A 14943-nucleotide genomic window follows, 5' to 3' on the forward strand; every position below is an offset into this window, starting at 1 on the left:
TCTTATGGTCTGATTCATTGGCAAAGCTAACTCTCTTGGCATGGCTTCAGATGATCCGGCCGTCACAGGTGGACAGGTACAAATTCTGTGTTTATACGCATCACAGAGGCAGAGCGGTGGCCAATAGGGATGTGGACAGTGATGACAAGATATGATTGGCTGGTGGTCAGAAAAGGGGAAACCTATAAAGATCTGTGCACACAGAGGCTGCCGTTCTCCCACACGTCTGAGCACTCAAGGATAAGTGGCGAGAGTTCATCTGTGTGAAAGGGATACAGAGAGTAGCAGATAGACACTGAGAGACTGAGAGAGAGGGGGATAGAGTGAGAGAAAGAGAGAGAGAAAGAGAGGCAGAAGGAAACGGAGAGTGAGAGAGAAAGAGTGATTAAGAGTGAGAGTAAGTGCAAGAGAGGGGGAATACAAAGAGAAAGAGAGAGAGAGAGAGCAGTGTGTGCCATTGTGTGTACCGTCTGGCAGAACCATGAGTGGATGTCCATACTTCCAGAAGAGAGACGTGTGAGTACTGTGAAGACTACTCCTACCTGTTTTTAATGACACAGACACTTACACACTCACTGACACAAAGCTGTGTGTGTGTGTGTGTGTGTGTGTGTGTGTGTGTGTCTGTGTGTGTGTGTGTGTGTGTGTGTGTGTGTGTGTGTGTGTGTGTGTGTGTGTGTGTGTGTGTGTGTGTCTGTTTGTGTGTGTACGTGTGTGCATGTTTGCATGTGTGTGTGTGTGTGTGTACCGGCTGTGCCTTCAGTCTGTTTCAGAGCCGACAGCAGCAGAAGGACGAGGGCGAGAGGGATGACTCTCAGGATGGGACCAACAAGGCCAGCAAAGGAGGGATCATCTACGGAGACTACCTGCAGGTACATCCCCCCACACACACACACACACACAGACTCTCTCTCTCTCGCACACACACACACACACTCTCTTTCTCTCGACACACACACACACACACACACACACACACACACACACACACACACACACACACACACAATCTACATTAATAACCACAAGACATGCTCAGTCCATTATAGTGTACTGACAGTATGAGAGGGATTTCTGTTTTCAATGGCTTTAACTAAACAAACTCACCTAATATAGAACTAATGGTGTGCCACTGTTCTGTGTCCAGCTGGATAAGATCGTCACTGCACAAACTCTCCAGAGTGAGCTGAAAGGAAACAAGATTCACGATGAACATTTGTTCATCGTTACGCACCAAGGTAAATATCCTGTCTGGACCAATGCATGCAGTTCTCCATCAGTGTCCATATCCTGTCTGGGCCGATGCATGCAGCTCTCCATCTAGCCATGAGTCCATGCAGGTTCTCCATCTTATTTGTAATCAGGGATGTAGTGGAGGCTATAAGCAAGTAAACACAATTTATCCACCTCTGAAATTTCAGAAATAGAGTTTAACTTTTAACATTCAATTACACATATTATCCACATTCACAATATGTGTACTCATCAACACTCAACAGGAACCATTTAATACCATTGGTTATCATGTTTAGGCATCATTATATTTAAGGGTCATCATATTTAAGGGTCATCATGTTCAAATCACGGAAGTAACATCGATGCAGCGGTAGGTAGTAGCAGATAGTAGCATCCATCAGGCATCAAGTGTTATTTAAATAAACTCCTGGTGTACTTACAAACTTTTCAATGCCTCTTTTTATGAGTAAAGAACATAGTTGTACGACTGTAGAAGTTTCATACCATTCAGAGCATTATTAGTGGGGTAATTTACGAGATACTAAGTTGGTTCCATTACGCCTGCTGCTACTCGACCAGGGTTCGACCAAGGGAAAACAGGTTCTGGGAGGGTCGCTTTAAGGGGTCATTGGTAACTGCATATTTTCTCCGTCCTGTGTGCAGCATATGAGCTGTGGTTTAAGCAGATCTTATGGGAGCTGGACTCAGTGAGGGATATCTTCATTAGTGGCCATGTAAGTCTCTTTAGGTGTGTGTGTGTGTGTGTGTGTGTGTGTGTGTGCATTGGGATAGCTACTTTGGACCAATATTCATATACAAATGGCCTTAACTATCACTAGAGCCTAAACAGCAAGAAGCATGATTTGTTTTTCAAAATAAATAGAATATACTCAATACACAATATAAAATAAATAATACTCAACATTTCTTTACCAATGCTGTTTTACGTATATAGTGGATAACAGTGGACTCTTAACAGTCATTCCTCTGAGTTAAGAAATGGGATGTTTTTGTGGGTGTCCTAACGCATGTCTTGACCCCAGGTGCGAGATGAGCGCAACATGCTGAAAGTGACCACACGCACCCACAGGATTGTCATGATCTTCAGACTCCTGGTCGACCAATTTGCTGTTCTGGAGACTATGACTGCTTTGGACTTCTTTGACTTCAGGTCAGCAGATGATAATATTTAATTTTTTTCATGTAAATTATGAAACCTTTTGTGACTGTGTTGTTATTATGACCGCCGCGCAGCGAAGCGGCGGTCATATAGGTTTAGTCAGATTTTTTTTTTCTTTTTCACATGGCCAAATTTCCGTCAAGGATTCCCGGGACACTGAAAGACCGGGGTACACGAAACTTGGTGGGCATGTAACCCCACATGGATAGCATAGAACCATCGTTTTGATCTGTAGCCCCCCCCGCTGGACTGGATCCCCCGAAAGCAGGGTAGGGCAGACACATTTTTCTGTGAATATCTTGAGAACCGTAGGGTTTCAGAGGACCATTTTTTTTTTGTATGTTGATCTCAAGGGGCTATGTCAACCCATTCCATAACTACTCATTTCATGTATAGCACCACCTAGTTAAACACAAAAAAGTAAAAATGAGGTGTTGTAATCGCAGGTATCTGTGACCTAATAGTCAAAACTGCACGAAATTGGAAGTGTAGGATCATTATGACACCCTCTGAATGCACGCCAAGTTTCGTGGAATTCCGTTCATGGGGGGCCACACAATAAATTAATTTATGTTACTATACACCAACAGGCCTGTAGGTGGCCGGAGACAGTTTTCTGTGAATATCTCGAGAACCGTAGGGCCTAGGAGGACCACCTTTTTTTTGTACGTTGGTCTAAAGGGGCCATGTCAACCCATCCCATTACCACTTATTTTATGTATAGAGCCACCTAGTTAAAAATTAAAAAGCAAAAAATTAGGTATTTTCATCACAATATCTCTGGCTGACATGATCAAAACTACACGAAATTGAAAGTGTAGGATCATTATGACACCCTCCGAATGCATGCCAAGTTTCGTGAACTTTTGTTCATGGGGGGCCTTACAATAAAATAATTTATGTGTACATTTAGTGACCATACACCTACAGAGTTTTCTGTGAATATCTTGAGAACCGTAGGGCCTAGGATGACCAATTTTTTCCGTATGTTTGCCTCCAGGGGTCATGCTAACCCATTCCATATGCACACATGTGCATAAACAGATACACACGCACACACATACATTCACAGTAATCATACGTATGACACATACTCACACAGTAGACATATGTACGCATGCATGCACATGCACAAACACAGGCACATACGCAGCCACACACACAAGCACGCACACACACACACACACACACACCCACACACACACACACACACACACACCCACACACATAAACATAAACATAAACATGTACACGCACACATGCACACAATTCAAGAATTTCTCAGAATTATGAACAGGCAAGATGGGGGTGGCGTTGTATAAAATGAATTTTACATGTGAAATCTATGAACTAATCATGTTTTGGTACTTGTTGTCTAGCAGATACCAGAGAATTGAGTGAGAATTGAGTGTGGATAATGCAATTTAGTGAGACAGTTAGAATCATTTATGCCTTTCAGCGTGATTTATTTTTGTGGGAAAAATATGCTGGACTGGGCGGCGGACATATTTTGTACCGCTCTGCGGTACATCTAGTTTTTGACACATACTAAAATTTGAATATGCAAACATATATTTAGGTGCATGCTTTTGTGACATATTGGTACTTATGTTGGATTGTTTCTATGTATGGGTGTGTGTGTGTGTGTGTGTGTTCTAAACCAGGGAGTACCTGTCCCCAGCCTCTGGCTTTCAGAGCTTGCAGTTCCGTCTCCTGGAGAACAAGATCGGCGTTCCAGATAACCAGCGGGTTCCCTACAACCGCCGCCACTACAGGGACAACTTCCGCGGGGAGGACAGCAAGCTGCTGCTCAGCTCTGAGGAGGAGCCCACACTGCTGCAGCTGGTGGAGGTGTGCACCTGGACACCACACACAGCACCTGGGCACCACACACAGCACCTGGACACCACACACAGCACCTGGACACCACACACATCACCTGGACACCACCAACACACACACATCACCTGGACACCACACACAGCACCTGGACACCACCAACACACACATCACCTGGGCATCACCTGGACACCACACACAGCATCTGGACACCACACACAGCACCTGGACACCACCAACACACACACAGCACCTGGACACCACACACATCACCTGGACACCACACACATCACCTGGACACCACCAACACGAACACAGCACCTGGACACCACACACATCACCTGGACACCACACACATCACCTGGACACCACCAACACACACACAGCACCTGGACACCACACACACATCACCTGGACACCACCAACACACACACACATCACCTGGACACCACACACATCACCTGGACACCACCAACACACACACACATCACCTGGACACCACACACAGCACCTGGACACCACACACATCACCTGGACACCACCAACACACACATCACCTGGACACCACCAACACACACACATCACCTGGGCATCACCAACACACACACATCACCTGGGCACCACACACATCACCTGGACATCACCAACACACACATCACCTGGACACCACACACATCACGTAGGCATCACCAACACACACACATCACCTGGACATCACCAACACACACATCACCTGGGAGGCTTCAGGGCGAGTTTTGTGCACTTGGGTGTCATTTATACAATGGCATGACACTGTAAACAGAGAACAAACACATGACACAAGACACCTGCAGTTTCTAGAACACCTGACCCTACATATGCTAGTGAGCTTAAATTTACCATGACAACATACATTTTCCACACCAACAAGCCATAGAGTATCCTGTGTTAATATTGCTTCCTCATGTTTATTTTGCATGTTGCAGTGATAATATGGATATACTGATAGACAAACATGATGTGTTTTATTATGGTGTATGTATATCATTATTATCATATTATTATTATTATTATTATTATTATTATTATTATGGTCTATTAACTTATTACCTGTTGTTTGTGTGCTGCAGAAATGGTTGGAACGCACCCCCGGCTTGGAGGAGAACGGATTCAACTTCTGGGGAAAACTGGAGGCCAACATTGCTGTGGGACTGAAGAGGGAGAGAGAGAAACTAGAGGTTTGTCATCGTTATCATCTCCTGACTCATATACCAGGGGGGTATTCCAAGTGCGTGGTTTAGTGATAAACCTGGGTAACAACTCAGAGTAAGTGGTAAACCTCCTACAACCAGAGCCCTATGGTACTGTTTTGTTAGGAGAATGAAGTCATACAGCTCTTCTATTAGGAGGTTTACCACCTACTCTGTGTTAACTAACCCAGGTTTGTCACTAAACCTCGTACTTGGAATACCCCCCAGCTCTGCACAGACATTTGTGGCGACCATGGACTCAAATCCATACTGATGCTGACAACAGTGATCTGCAGTAGCATTTGGCATATCCATTAATTAATTAATTAATTAATTCATTCATTCATGCAATTATATTGTATGTTCATTCGTTAATTAATTATGTGAGTTACAATCATGTATTTAATCAGACTGTGTAATCAGACTTAAGGACTATGGAATCAGTGCCATATTATGTAATCTTGCCCTGAGAGTGGGCAGGTTACCATGCAGCCAGCTCAAGTGTTGTGTTGTTGGACAGACGAAGCCAGAGTCGGAGGACAAGGATGAACAGATGGCCGAGTTCACCAAGCAGAGAGAAGTGCTAGAGTCCCTGTTTGATGAGAAACGACATGACCACCTCATGAGTAAAGGTGAGGATGATGATCACACACACAAACACAGTTTCAAGGACATGCAAATATATGCACCAGGCCTGTGACAGTTTAGCTATTTACACAGTAAGAGTTGAACATCCCTCAATGTCTTGTTGACATATACAATCAATCTAATTCACTTTAAATCAAATTAAATCTCTGTTGTTGTTTTTAATTTGTTGTTTGTTTAAATGTGCTAAACACTAGTAACCCTGGCACCATACACACATTCCACCCCTGACCATCCAAATAAGAAATCTAGAGCCATCATCAATGCTTTCAACAGTCTTCTCCACTATCCAAATATGAAATCTAGAGCCATCATCAATGCTTTCGACAGTCTTCTCTGTTATCCAAATAAAACATCTAGAGCCAATAGCAATGCTTTCAACAGTCTTCTGTGTTTGTGCACTCTTCAGGTGAGAGACGGCTGTCATATAAAGCTTTGCAGGGAGCTCTCATGATCTACTTCTACAGGTGAGATGTTTCTCCACTTTCCACCTGTCCACTCACCTCCCACAGTTCTCATCAGCCGTCCTCTCGTCTGATCCCCATCGTCTCACGTATAATGTGTTGCTTCAATTCACCTGTTCAGTGTTCACCTGCTCACCACTCACCTGTTGTGTGTCCTGTCAGAGAGGAGCCTCGCTTCCAGGTACCCTTCCAGCTGCTGACATCACTAATGGACATCGACACCCTCATGACCAAATGGAGATGTAGGTGTCTTACCTGAGTTTGACAAGAACATTAATTTGGCATTGTAGTGAGAGAACCTATCTATACAGTCTAAAATGGTTCCATTTTTACTCAGTTCCTTATGCTGTTCATGTAATTATGCATCACAAACAAACTGAGTGACTGTGAATCCTCCCATCCCCTAGACAACCATGTGTGCATGGTCCATCGGATGATTGGCAGCAAGGCCGGAACCGGTGGCTCTTCAGGATACCACTACCTGCGTTCCACCGTTAGGTGAGCTCTACCTTGTCAAAATGTCCATCCTGCATACATCACCCATCATATAGCCATTGCTTATGCTAGGCATGAATAAAACACAAACAATAGTTTTCATCCCAATTGGCCAGTACCATGGAGGTATTATATATAACCATATCCCGCACAGAGCTGCAGGATCCAATAATACATCATGCTTCACAGAACATACTTTATGTGGTGATAGTTCCACAAAAAAAGATATTAAGTGTGTGTGTGACTGAAACAACTTGATCCTGTGATCATGACAGAACATATTGCTAATAAAATGAGAGCCAGACCCTGGCATGATATGGCTCATTTGGATTTAAAAGAGCTTTGTTGTTGTGTTGTTCTCATCAGTGACCGTTACAAGGTGTTTGTTGTTGTGTTGTTCTCATCAGTGACCGCTACAAGGTGTTTGTGGACCTGTTTAACCTGGCCACCTTCCTGGTGCCACGCCACTGGGTGCCCAAGCTCAACCCCACGGAGCACCCCTTCCTCTTCACCGCCGACACCTGCTGTGACAGCTCGTACTGCAGCAGTGTTAGTGATGACTCCGACTAGAGAGAGCGGAAGAGAGGTCTCGGGCAAGAGAGGACAGAATGCAGTGAAGCCAGAGAGAGAGAGAGAAGAGAAAGAGGGAGGAGAGAGAAGGATGAATCAGACAGGAGAAATGATCATGGGTCAAGGTCAAAGAGAAAGAGCGACAGGTAAAGGGAGGGGGGCGGGGGAGGGGGACATACCATGGACTGTGGAAAAGTAATCAGAGTGCAGTTAAGAGTAAACCATCTTGATGTGTTTGCTGAGCTATGGTGTGTGGATCAAGAAGCAGGCCTGCAGGTCAACAACCTTCCTTTACCATAATGATGCTCTTTGCATTTATGACCTTCCTTTACCATAATGATGCTCTTTGCATTTATGACCTTCCTTTACCATAATGATGCTCTTCACATTTATGTTGATGCTGCTCACTGTGAGGGCCGACCATTTAAAACAGCAAAGTGATGTATGTACATAATAGTCCAAACTAAATGCCCAAAGGTTATGAGGTAACACACAAAATACTTCAGAAAACTATACTAATCTCTATTTTACCAGTTTTTTTCCGGCCATTTAACGTTTCTTCCGCAAAGCCTTCATCAGAGCATGTACATAGTGTTGATAGATGTGCAGTGTTTCTAATGCCAATGATTGATCAATGTCTGTTCATAGAAATGTGATTATTAATAGTGACACGCGCTCTGATTTGCACTGTCATGATAATCATTAGGTGCTTTTTATAAGAAATATTGCTGTTGTGACTATTAAAATCATGACTCTTCTGGGTCCTCTGTGAAGTACATGTATTGAAGAAGTCCAGACTGCAATGTTGGATATGACATTTTATTGTTCTGATATTATCTGGGATTTGATATAAAAAAAATATAAAAGAGAACAGTCTCACTTCTCAAAATGTTGTTAAAGTACAAAAATAAAACTGTTTTATAAAACTATTCTGTAACTTTTGACATTGTCTAAGAAATTATGAAAACTGTATCATCTTTACCCACTTTCCTCACCAAGGATGATGGTTTATTAAGACATACTGCCACACAGAGACATAATCCTGTAGACCTCCCTTCATCATGTGCTGGTGCTGTTCCCCCTTAACCCATTAAATATGCCAAAAATGAACTTCAAGTGCTTCATACCAGGCGGAGTACAGTGACATTTGATCCCTTTGATGAAGTGCCAAGTTTGATGGTTCACTATCCCTTTGGACCACTATCTCACACACACAACCCCTCACACAAACACAGTTTGGTGGTTAACTATCCCTTTGGACCACTATCTCACACACACAACCCCTCACACAAACACAGCCGCCACGGTGTCCGCGATACCTGAGAAACAACACACAGATCAGAGAACAGAGGAGTCATTCACACAGACAGAAAGGAAATACCACTGCAGATAAATATATATACTGTAGTATAAGTATATATACTCTTTTGATCCCGTGAGGGAAATTTGGTCTCTGCATTCATCCCAAATAATCCGTGAATTAGCGAAACACACTCAGCACACAGTGAACACACAGTGAGGTAAAAAGAGTAAAATATGTCTTGTCTCCACGGTGGGATAGTGGGAAACGTAATTTCGATCTCTTTGAAATTGACAATAAAGCAGACTTTGTATCTTTGTACTTTGTAAAGCACACACTAATCCCAACGCAGTGAGCTGCCTGCTACAGCAGCGCTCGGGGAGCAGTGAGGGGTTAGGTGCCTTGCTCAAGGGCACTTCATCCATTCCTACTGGTCGGGGTTCCGGTTACAAGTCCGAAGCGCTACTGTAATCAGTAGGCCATGGCTGCCCCAACACGTATCTAACAACATACACAACAGTTGGATGAAGAGGAAACACCACTGCAGATAAATAACATGTGTCTAACAACATACACATCAGTTGGATGAAGAGGCATTGTTAGAGATCCATGATCAGTGCTCAATCTAAACACTGGCTCAACACTAAATAACATTCTACATGAAATTCATCTTCTGATTCTCATAAGGGTGGTTATATCACGGCCTCCGAAGGCGTCTATCCACTCTCTGTGTGCATGTGCGTGTGCGTGTGTATGTGTGTGTGTGTGTACTGTAGTAGGAAAGTCAACATGTTGAAATAATCATACGTGGAACTGTAAAGTGGGGTATTGATTGGGCAGCCTTGACTTGCGCTTCTCACACACACACAGACATACAAACAGACAGACAGACACGTGTGTCGCTGGCGGTATGTAGGTGACCCCGAGTTGACCTTTGGGTCAGAGGACGCGACAGCCTTACTCACCACATAGGTTGCCGCCGATCCTGATGTGCACATAACCATCCACGCCCCAGGAAGTGCCCCAGGAGTTACGCACAATCCAGTACGGCACATCGCCTGGGACACACAGAGCATAAAACACATTTTACACACTATTTCTATGAGAGGAATACAGTAAATGCATTGACGTTTGGCTCTAGCAAGTTGGCATTTCGTATTTCAACCTTTCAGATGTTGATGTGTGTTTGAATGGTCCTATGCAGGTGTGCACTCTCAGTAGTTGTGTCTTGTGGGGATGATTAATGACACCTGTTGATGAACACGTACCTGTATTTCCATTCAGAGCTCATGTATTGTCCATGTGTGTGTGTGTGTGTGTGTGTGTGTACACACCTGTGGTGTCGTATCCAGTGACCTGTACTGCATGGTTGGCACTGCGGCTGGAGCAGTGATGCTGGATGACTCCGCCCAGATAGTCTTGCCAGCTCATCGCATCTACCGTGACCACCAGAGGCCCGTAGTCCACCAGCCACTGCTTCATGAGGTCTTCCTCATCACTGAAACACACACACACACACACACACACACACACACACACACACACACACACACACACACACAAACACACACAATCTTTCAGACTAGCACCTTCCACCCATGGACCTGTGTTATTGCTTGGTTTAAGCCCAGAGAGATGGGTACTTCGCCAACAGCCCACACACACACACACCTGCACAGAACCTTTGGTCTGTACATAGGCAGGTCTGAGGGCAGTGCCCTATGTGTCTCCCACCTCTGTGTCCTGAACAACTCGGTACACACTCACCCCAATCAGACTGACCTTGAGTTTCAACATCATCACAGAGCTCTCTCTCTCTCTCGCTCTCTCTCTCTCTATTTTTCTCTCTCTCTCTCTCTGTGCGTGTATGTGTGTGTGCATTCAGTTACACACACACACAGGGAAGAGGAGAGAGAGGTGAAGACAGAGTTCATAAACTAAACATTAATCATGAACACCATGACACATCAATTTCTTTCTGATAGCAGCAGTGCCCTCTTGCTGGACCATACCTGAGGTCCTGTGCCTTGAAACCGTTCACTGCCACACCACTGTGGGACTGGGCAAAGAAATGGCACAATCCAGACTCTCCTTTATAAGGGTAGTCAAGCTTCTTCACCAGCTTCTCCTGGGTCTTTGAAGAGACAAACACACACACACACACACACACACACACACACACACACACACACACACACACACACACACACACACACACACACTCTACATTAATAACCACAAGACATGCTCAGTCCATTATAGTGCACTGACAGTATGAGAGGTTTAATTCTTTAATTATGAGAAGTTTATTCCTATTTTACACTTGAGTTTTGCACCATGCCCATCTCTTTTATTGAACAATGCACTCAGGGGTGTGGCAAACAACCTAAGGTGTGGTCTGGCGCATTATCTAAAAATCTCTATCTTACACTATCTAAAAAGCATTACGCCACTGACCAAGAAAACCTGGTCTATAGCAAAAAGCACATATGAAGCACAGCTGAAGACGCACTGTCACGAGATGTAAGCAGCAACTCCTCTGCAGGATAAATGTCCTAGGTCCTTAGGTCATTCGAACATTATTGGGGTGTTGCTTTTTTCAGGCTATATTTTCGATGGTCACCTATTTAGTCAAGTAATTAACTGTGAATAACTGTTTTGTCGTTGACTATGACACCATGGTGAAGTTAGTTTCACTTTGCCAATGATAGATGAGTGCAGATGCGTGTATAGGCTATACTCTGCTAGGTTTTAGTAAAGTATGCTTTAGTGGAATACCTGTTCCATACGGTCTCGCATGCAAACAGATTCCTTCAAATGCGCCGCTGGTTATCAAAATACCGGTGCGCGGTTTGAAGTTGCGCTGCTTGCTGTTAAAGGGAATGTCTTTCTCATTGGTTTAAATGATGTTACACCCAAAACACACCCATGACTGATTAAGAGACATAGGAACCGCATTGTTGCACCATCCGCCCGACGTTTGATAACGTTTGATAACAAAACCACCCCCAATGTGGACTAGACAAACGCCTATATTTAATTAAGCTATTCCCTAGTGCAGTGTTTCTCAAAGTGTGGTCCGCGGGCCGACGTGGTAAAATATAATATACTGTAGATGAGTTGTTTGCAATATTAAACCAACTTATATGTAAATCCAAACAGTTCTGCAACACTGTGTAAGCTACGCCAGTTTAAATCATATGAGTCCTCTGACACAATAAGCAAGGTGCCAAGACAATAAGCAAGGTTGTTCAGTGATATGTCTATTGTGTAATATACTGTTGAAGTAGGTCTACTGTTTTTTATTTTTTTGCTAGGTGGTCCGTGAGGTTTCTATTTATTGGTTAAGTGGTCCTTGGTCTGAAAAAGTTTGAGAAACACTGCCCTAGTGAACATGCATGTCTGTGTCAGGTATGGTTGTTATGTATGTCAAAATAATGTAATGTGGTTTATAAAGTGTGTGCAAATAACTTTTTGTATATTGCATAGTCCTAAATTAAGCATTATTTCTGAATTTATCAAGAACTTTTAAATACAATTTATTGTATGTGGCACTGCTGTTCTACAAGGAGATGATAGGAAAAGCTGACTGGACCGGTACCTCCTTCAGCCAGGCGAGGGCTCGGACTGGGGAGCCCCCATCACAGCCCTGGTCCTTGTACGAGCAATCGATGACCTGTTGGACACTTAGCTCCTCAAGGGGATGGCCATCTTTGGCTCTGACCGACTCGGTCGCCCCGACGATGCTGAAGGCCCAACAGCCCCCGCACTGCAGTTGATCAACACAGAGGCAGGGGCACACAGGACATTACACATGCTCATTCCAGGGTACAGCTAATGTCATATGTGATTTAGCATGATTGTCACAGCAGTGCAGTATATTAAGAAAAGCCTGAACCTGAATACGCACAACCAGGATGTTTTAAACAGCACTACAGTAATATCATGGAGGTGTACGTGTTACTACAGAAACAAATGACAAATGAGGTGGCCTGGAGTCCACCACAGACAGGGTCAATAGACAGGGTCAGTAGATAAGGAGAGCTGAGGCTTACCGTTCCCTGGTTCTGCACCGGCCCCACTTTCCCCTCGTCACGCCAGTCGAAGCGGGCAGGCAGCTCTCTGGCCACATGGCTGCTGTGATTCAGACTGCTGATGTTAAAGGGAGGGACAACCTCAGCCTTGGCTCGCAAGTACAGGTCTTGAGGGGAGAAGGGGAGTTGAACAGAGAGATGAGAGGCAGACAATATTAGTAGTAGTACCACAAGGAGGAGGAGGAGGAGGCTTTAACCTTTATTTAACCAGGATGTAAAACTCAAAATGTTTGAAAGTTTGAAAACTTTTACAAGTGTCCATGTCCGGAGCCTGATATATAAAGTGGAGGGGAATATTCAAGGGACGCTGCATCACATGACACTATGCCTGTTACCTCTGAACTGATGCGGAGATAAATGCGAGAACTGATTCACACCATATCTGGCCGAGCTGTTGCTGGCTTCCCTAGGCTTTGTGTTCAAAAATGTGTGCCTCTTGAGAGAGTTCTGCAAGGGAGAGAGGATGGAGATGTCAGCCAGATTTAGCCATAGTAAAAAAAAAAAAAAAAAAAAGAAAAAATAGGCTACTGTACACTTCGATGAGCATGCACTAATAGACACATCAAAATGTCTAAATATAGGCTCTCTCTAAAATGTGTTATCCGGGAAAAGAATGAAGCATGGTAGCAGCCCCTAAACTCTGCCGAGACATTAGATTGTTTGGTTAGATAAAATGCAAATGTTAAGGCTAAATCATTATTTTAAATCCGGCTTACTTCGAAATTGAGTCTGACTTGTGTATACTCTTCCAGACTGGCGTACGTGTGCTGGAATCTCTTGCTGAGTAGATTCAAGTAAAATGACGAGTTGTGTTTGGTTTCAGTTCCTTCAGATTCTGAGAGTTGGTCATTTCCTGCTGTGAAATCGACCCTCTGGTACAAAAACAAAAACAAAATGAACATTTCCATTTAACAGAAATTCCGCATAATTTACACTGCTTTAAGTGAATTTAATGGCGTATTATGGAGTATTACAACCGAGAAGCAGGCAGACGTAATTATATTGACACTGGCATTACACACGATTCGACATTCCGATGCAGGTCTTGGCTATAGTTGGAGGCTTTACCGCCACCTACAGTAGTGGAAGATAAATATATTGCAAGTATTGAAAGTAGTTAAAAGTATTGAAAGTAGTTTTGAGAAATTATTCCAGACAGCTTTATTGGAGTCTGAAGACAACGCCTTTTCTGCAGGACATCCTACCACTGACAAACTTTTCTCATTGGCAAAAGTTTTGCATGATGTTTGACCTTTACATTATAATACCAGGACACAACATGATTTTGTAGGAAGGTACTTCAGTTATTATGAAACATGCTACCGATTTTAACTGATGGAATGACTGTTTACATTCTTGGTTGTGGTATAGCCTATGGGCTTATAAACAATATTTATTAAATCATAATCAATTTCTACTTTAGTAGTCTCTATCCGAAAATGGAATTTGTGAGCAGAATTTGTGAGAGTTATCATCTGTGTAATTTATGAAGTATATGAATATGAAATTATTGTAACCATAACAAAAAATTTAACTATTTAAAATGTACATTAAATGAATGAGGAAATATATGAGCATACTGTATACAAACCTACGGTAGAAATGTGTACACATTAGGCTACATTCACCAAGCAAAATATACAAACACAGTTCTAATTTGAAAATTATGTTTTTGCCTTGGCACAATTTATAGAAAAGGCCTGGTATCTGCGGCAAAGTATTTTGTATCCCATATGACAAGCCATCTCTATTTCTTGTGTAGGCTACAAGGCTGTATTTTTAGTGTTTTAGTTATCCTCCTGAGACCGAATCCATAGACCTATGTCCTCTGTAGCGGACATAAGTTCTAGAATGTGTCAAATAGTGTCTTCTTATTAAGCATTCATTATGA

General features: G+C 43.3%; 2 protein-coding genes across 2 annotated transcripts; one reads left to right on the plus strand and one right to left on the minus strand.

The window, feature by feature from the left end:
• The first annotated feature begins 381 nt into the window (after positions 1 to 381).
• Positions 382 to 8438, plus strand: tdo2a (tryptophan 2,3-dioxygenase a). The gene is made up of 12 exons (XM_048263801.1): positions 382 to 516; positions 764 to 872; positions 1148 to 1238; positions 1900 to 1970; positions 2280 to 2407; positions 4081 to 4267; positions 5365 to 5472; positions 6005 to 6116; positions 6539 to 6596; positions 6756 to 6835; positions 7001 to 7091; positions 7496 to 8438. The coding sequence occupies exons 1-12, from the start codon at positions 482 to 484 to the stop codon at positions 7656 to 7658; spliced, it is 1233 nt and encodes a 410-aa protein (XP_048119758.1). The 5' UTR covers positions 382 to 481; the 3' UTR covers positions 7659 to 8438.
• Positions 8439 to 8582: 144 nt separating this feature from the next.
• Positions 8583 to 14086, minus strand: ctso (cathepsin O). The gene is made up of 8 exons (XM_048263802.1): positions 13769 to 14086; positions 13388 to 13499; positions 13014 to 13159; positions 12560 to 12727; positions 10971 to 11092; positions 10293 to 10456; positions 9924 to 10016; positions 8583 to 8977 (listed from the first exon to the last, which is right to left on the minus strand). The coding sequence occupies exons 1-8, from the start codon at positions 13958 to 13960 to the stop codon at positions 8943 to 8945; spliced, it is 1032 nt and encodes a 343-aa protein (XP_048119759.1). The 5' UTR covers positions 13961 to 14086; the 3' UTR covers positions 8583 to 8942.
• Between the last annotated feature and the right edge of the window lie 857 nt (positions 14087 to 14943).

Source organism: Alosa alosa, chromosome 14 (genome assembly GCF_017589495.1).
Source record: "Alosa alosa isolate M-15738 ecotype Scorff River chromosome 14, AALO_Geno_1.1, whole genome shotgun sequence".
Classification (NCBI taxonomy): Eukaryota; Metazoa; Chordata; class Actinopteri; order Clupeiformes; family Clupeidae; genus Alosa; species Alosa alosa.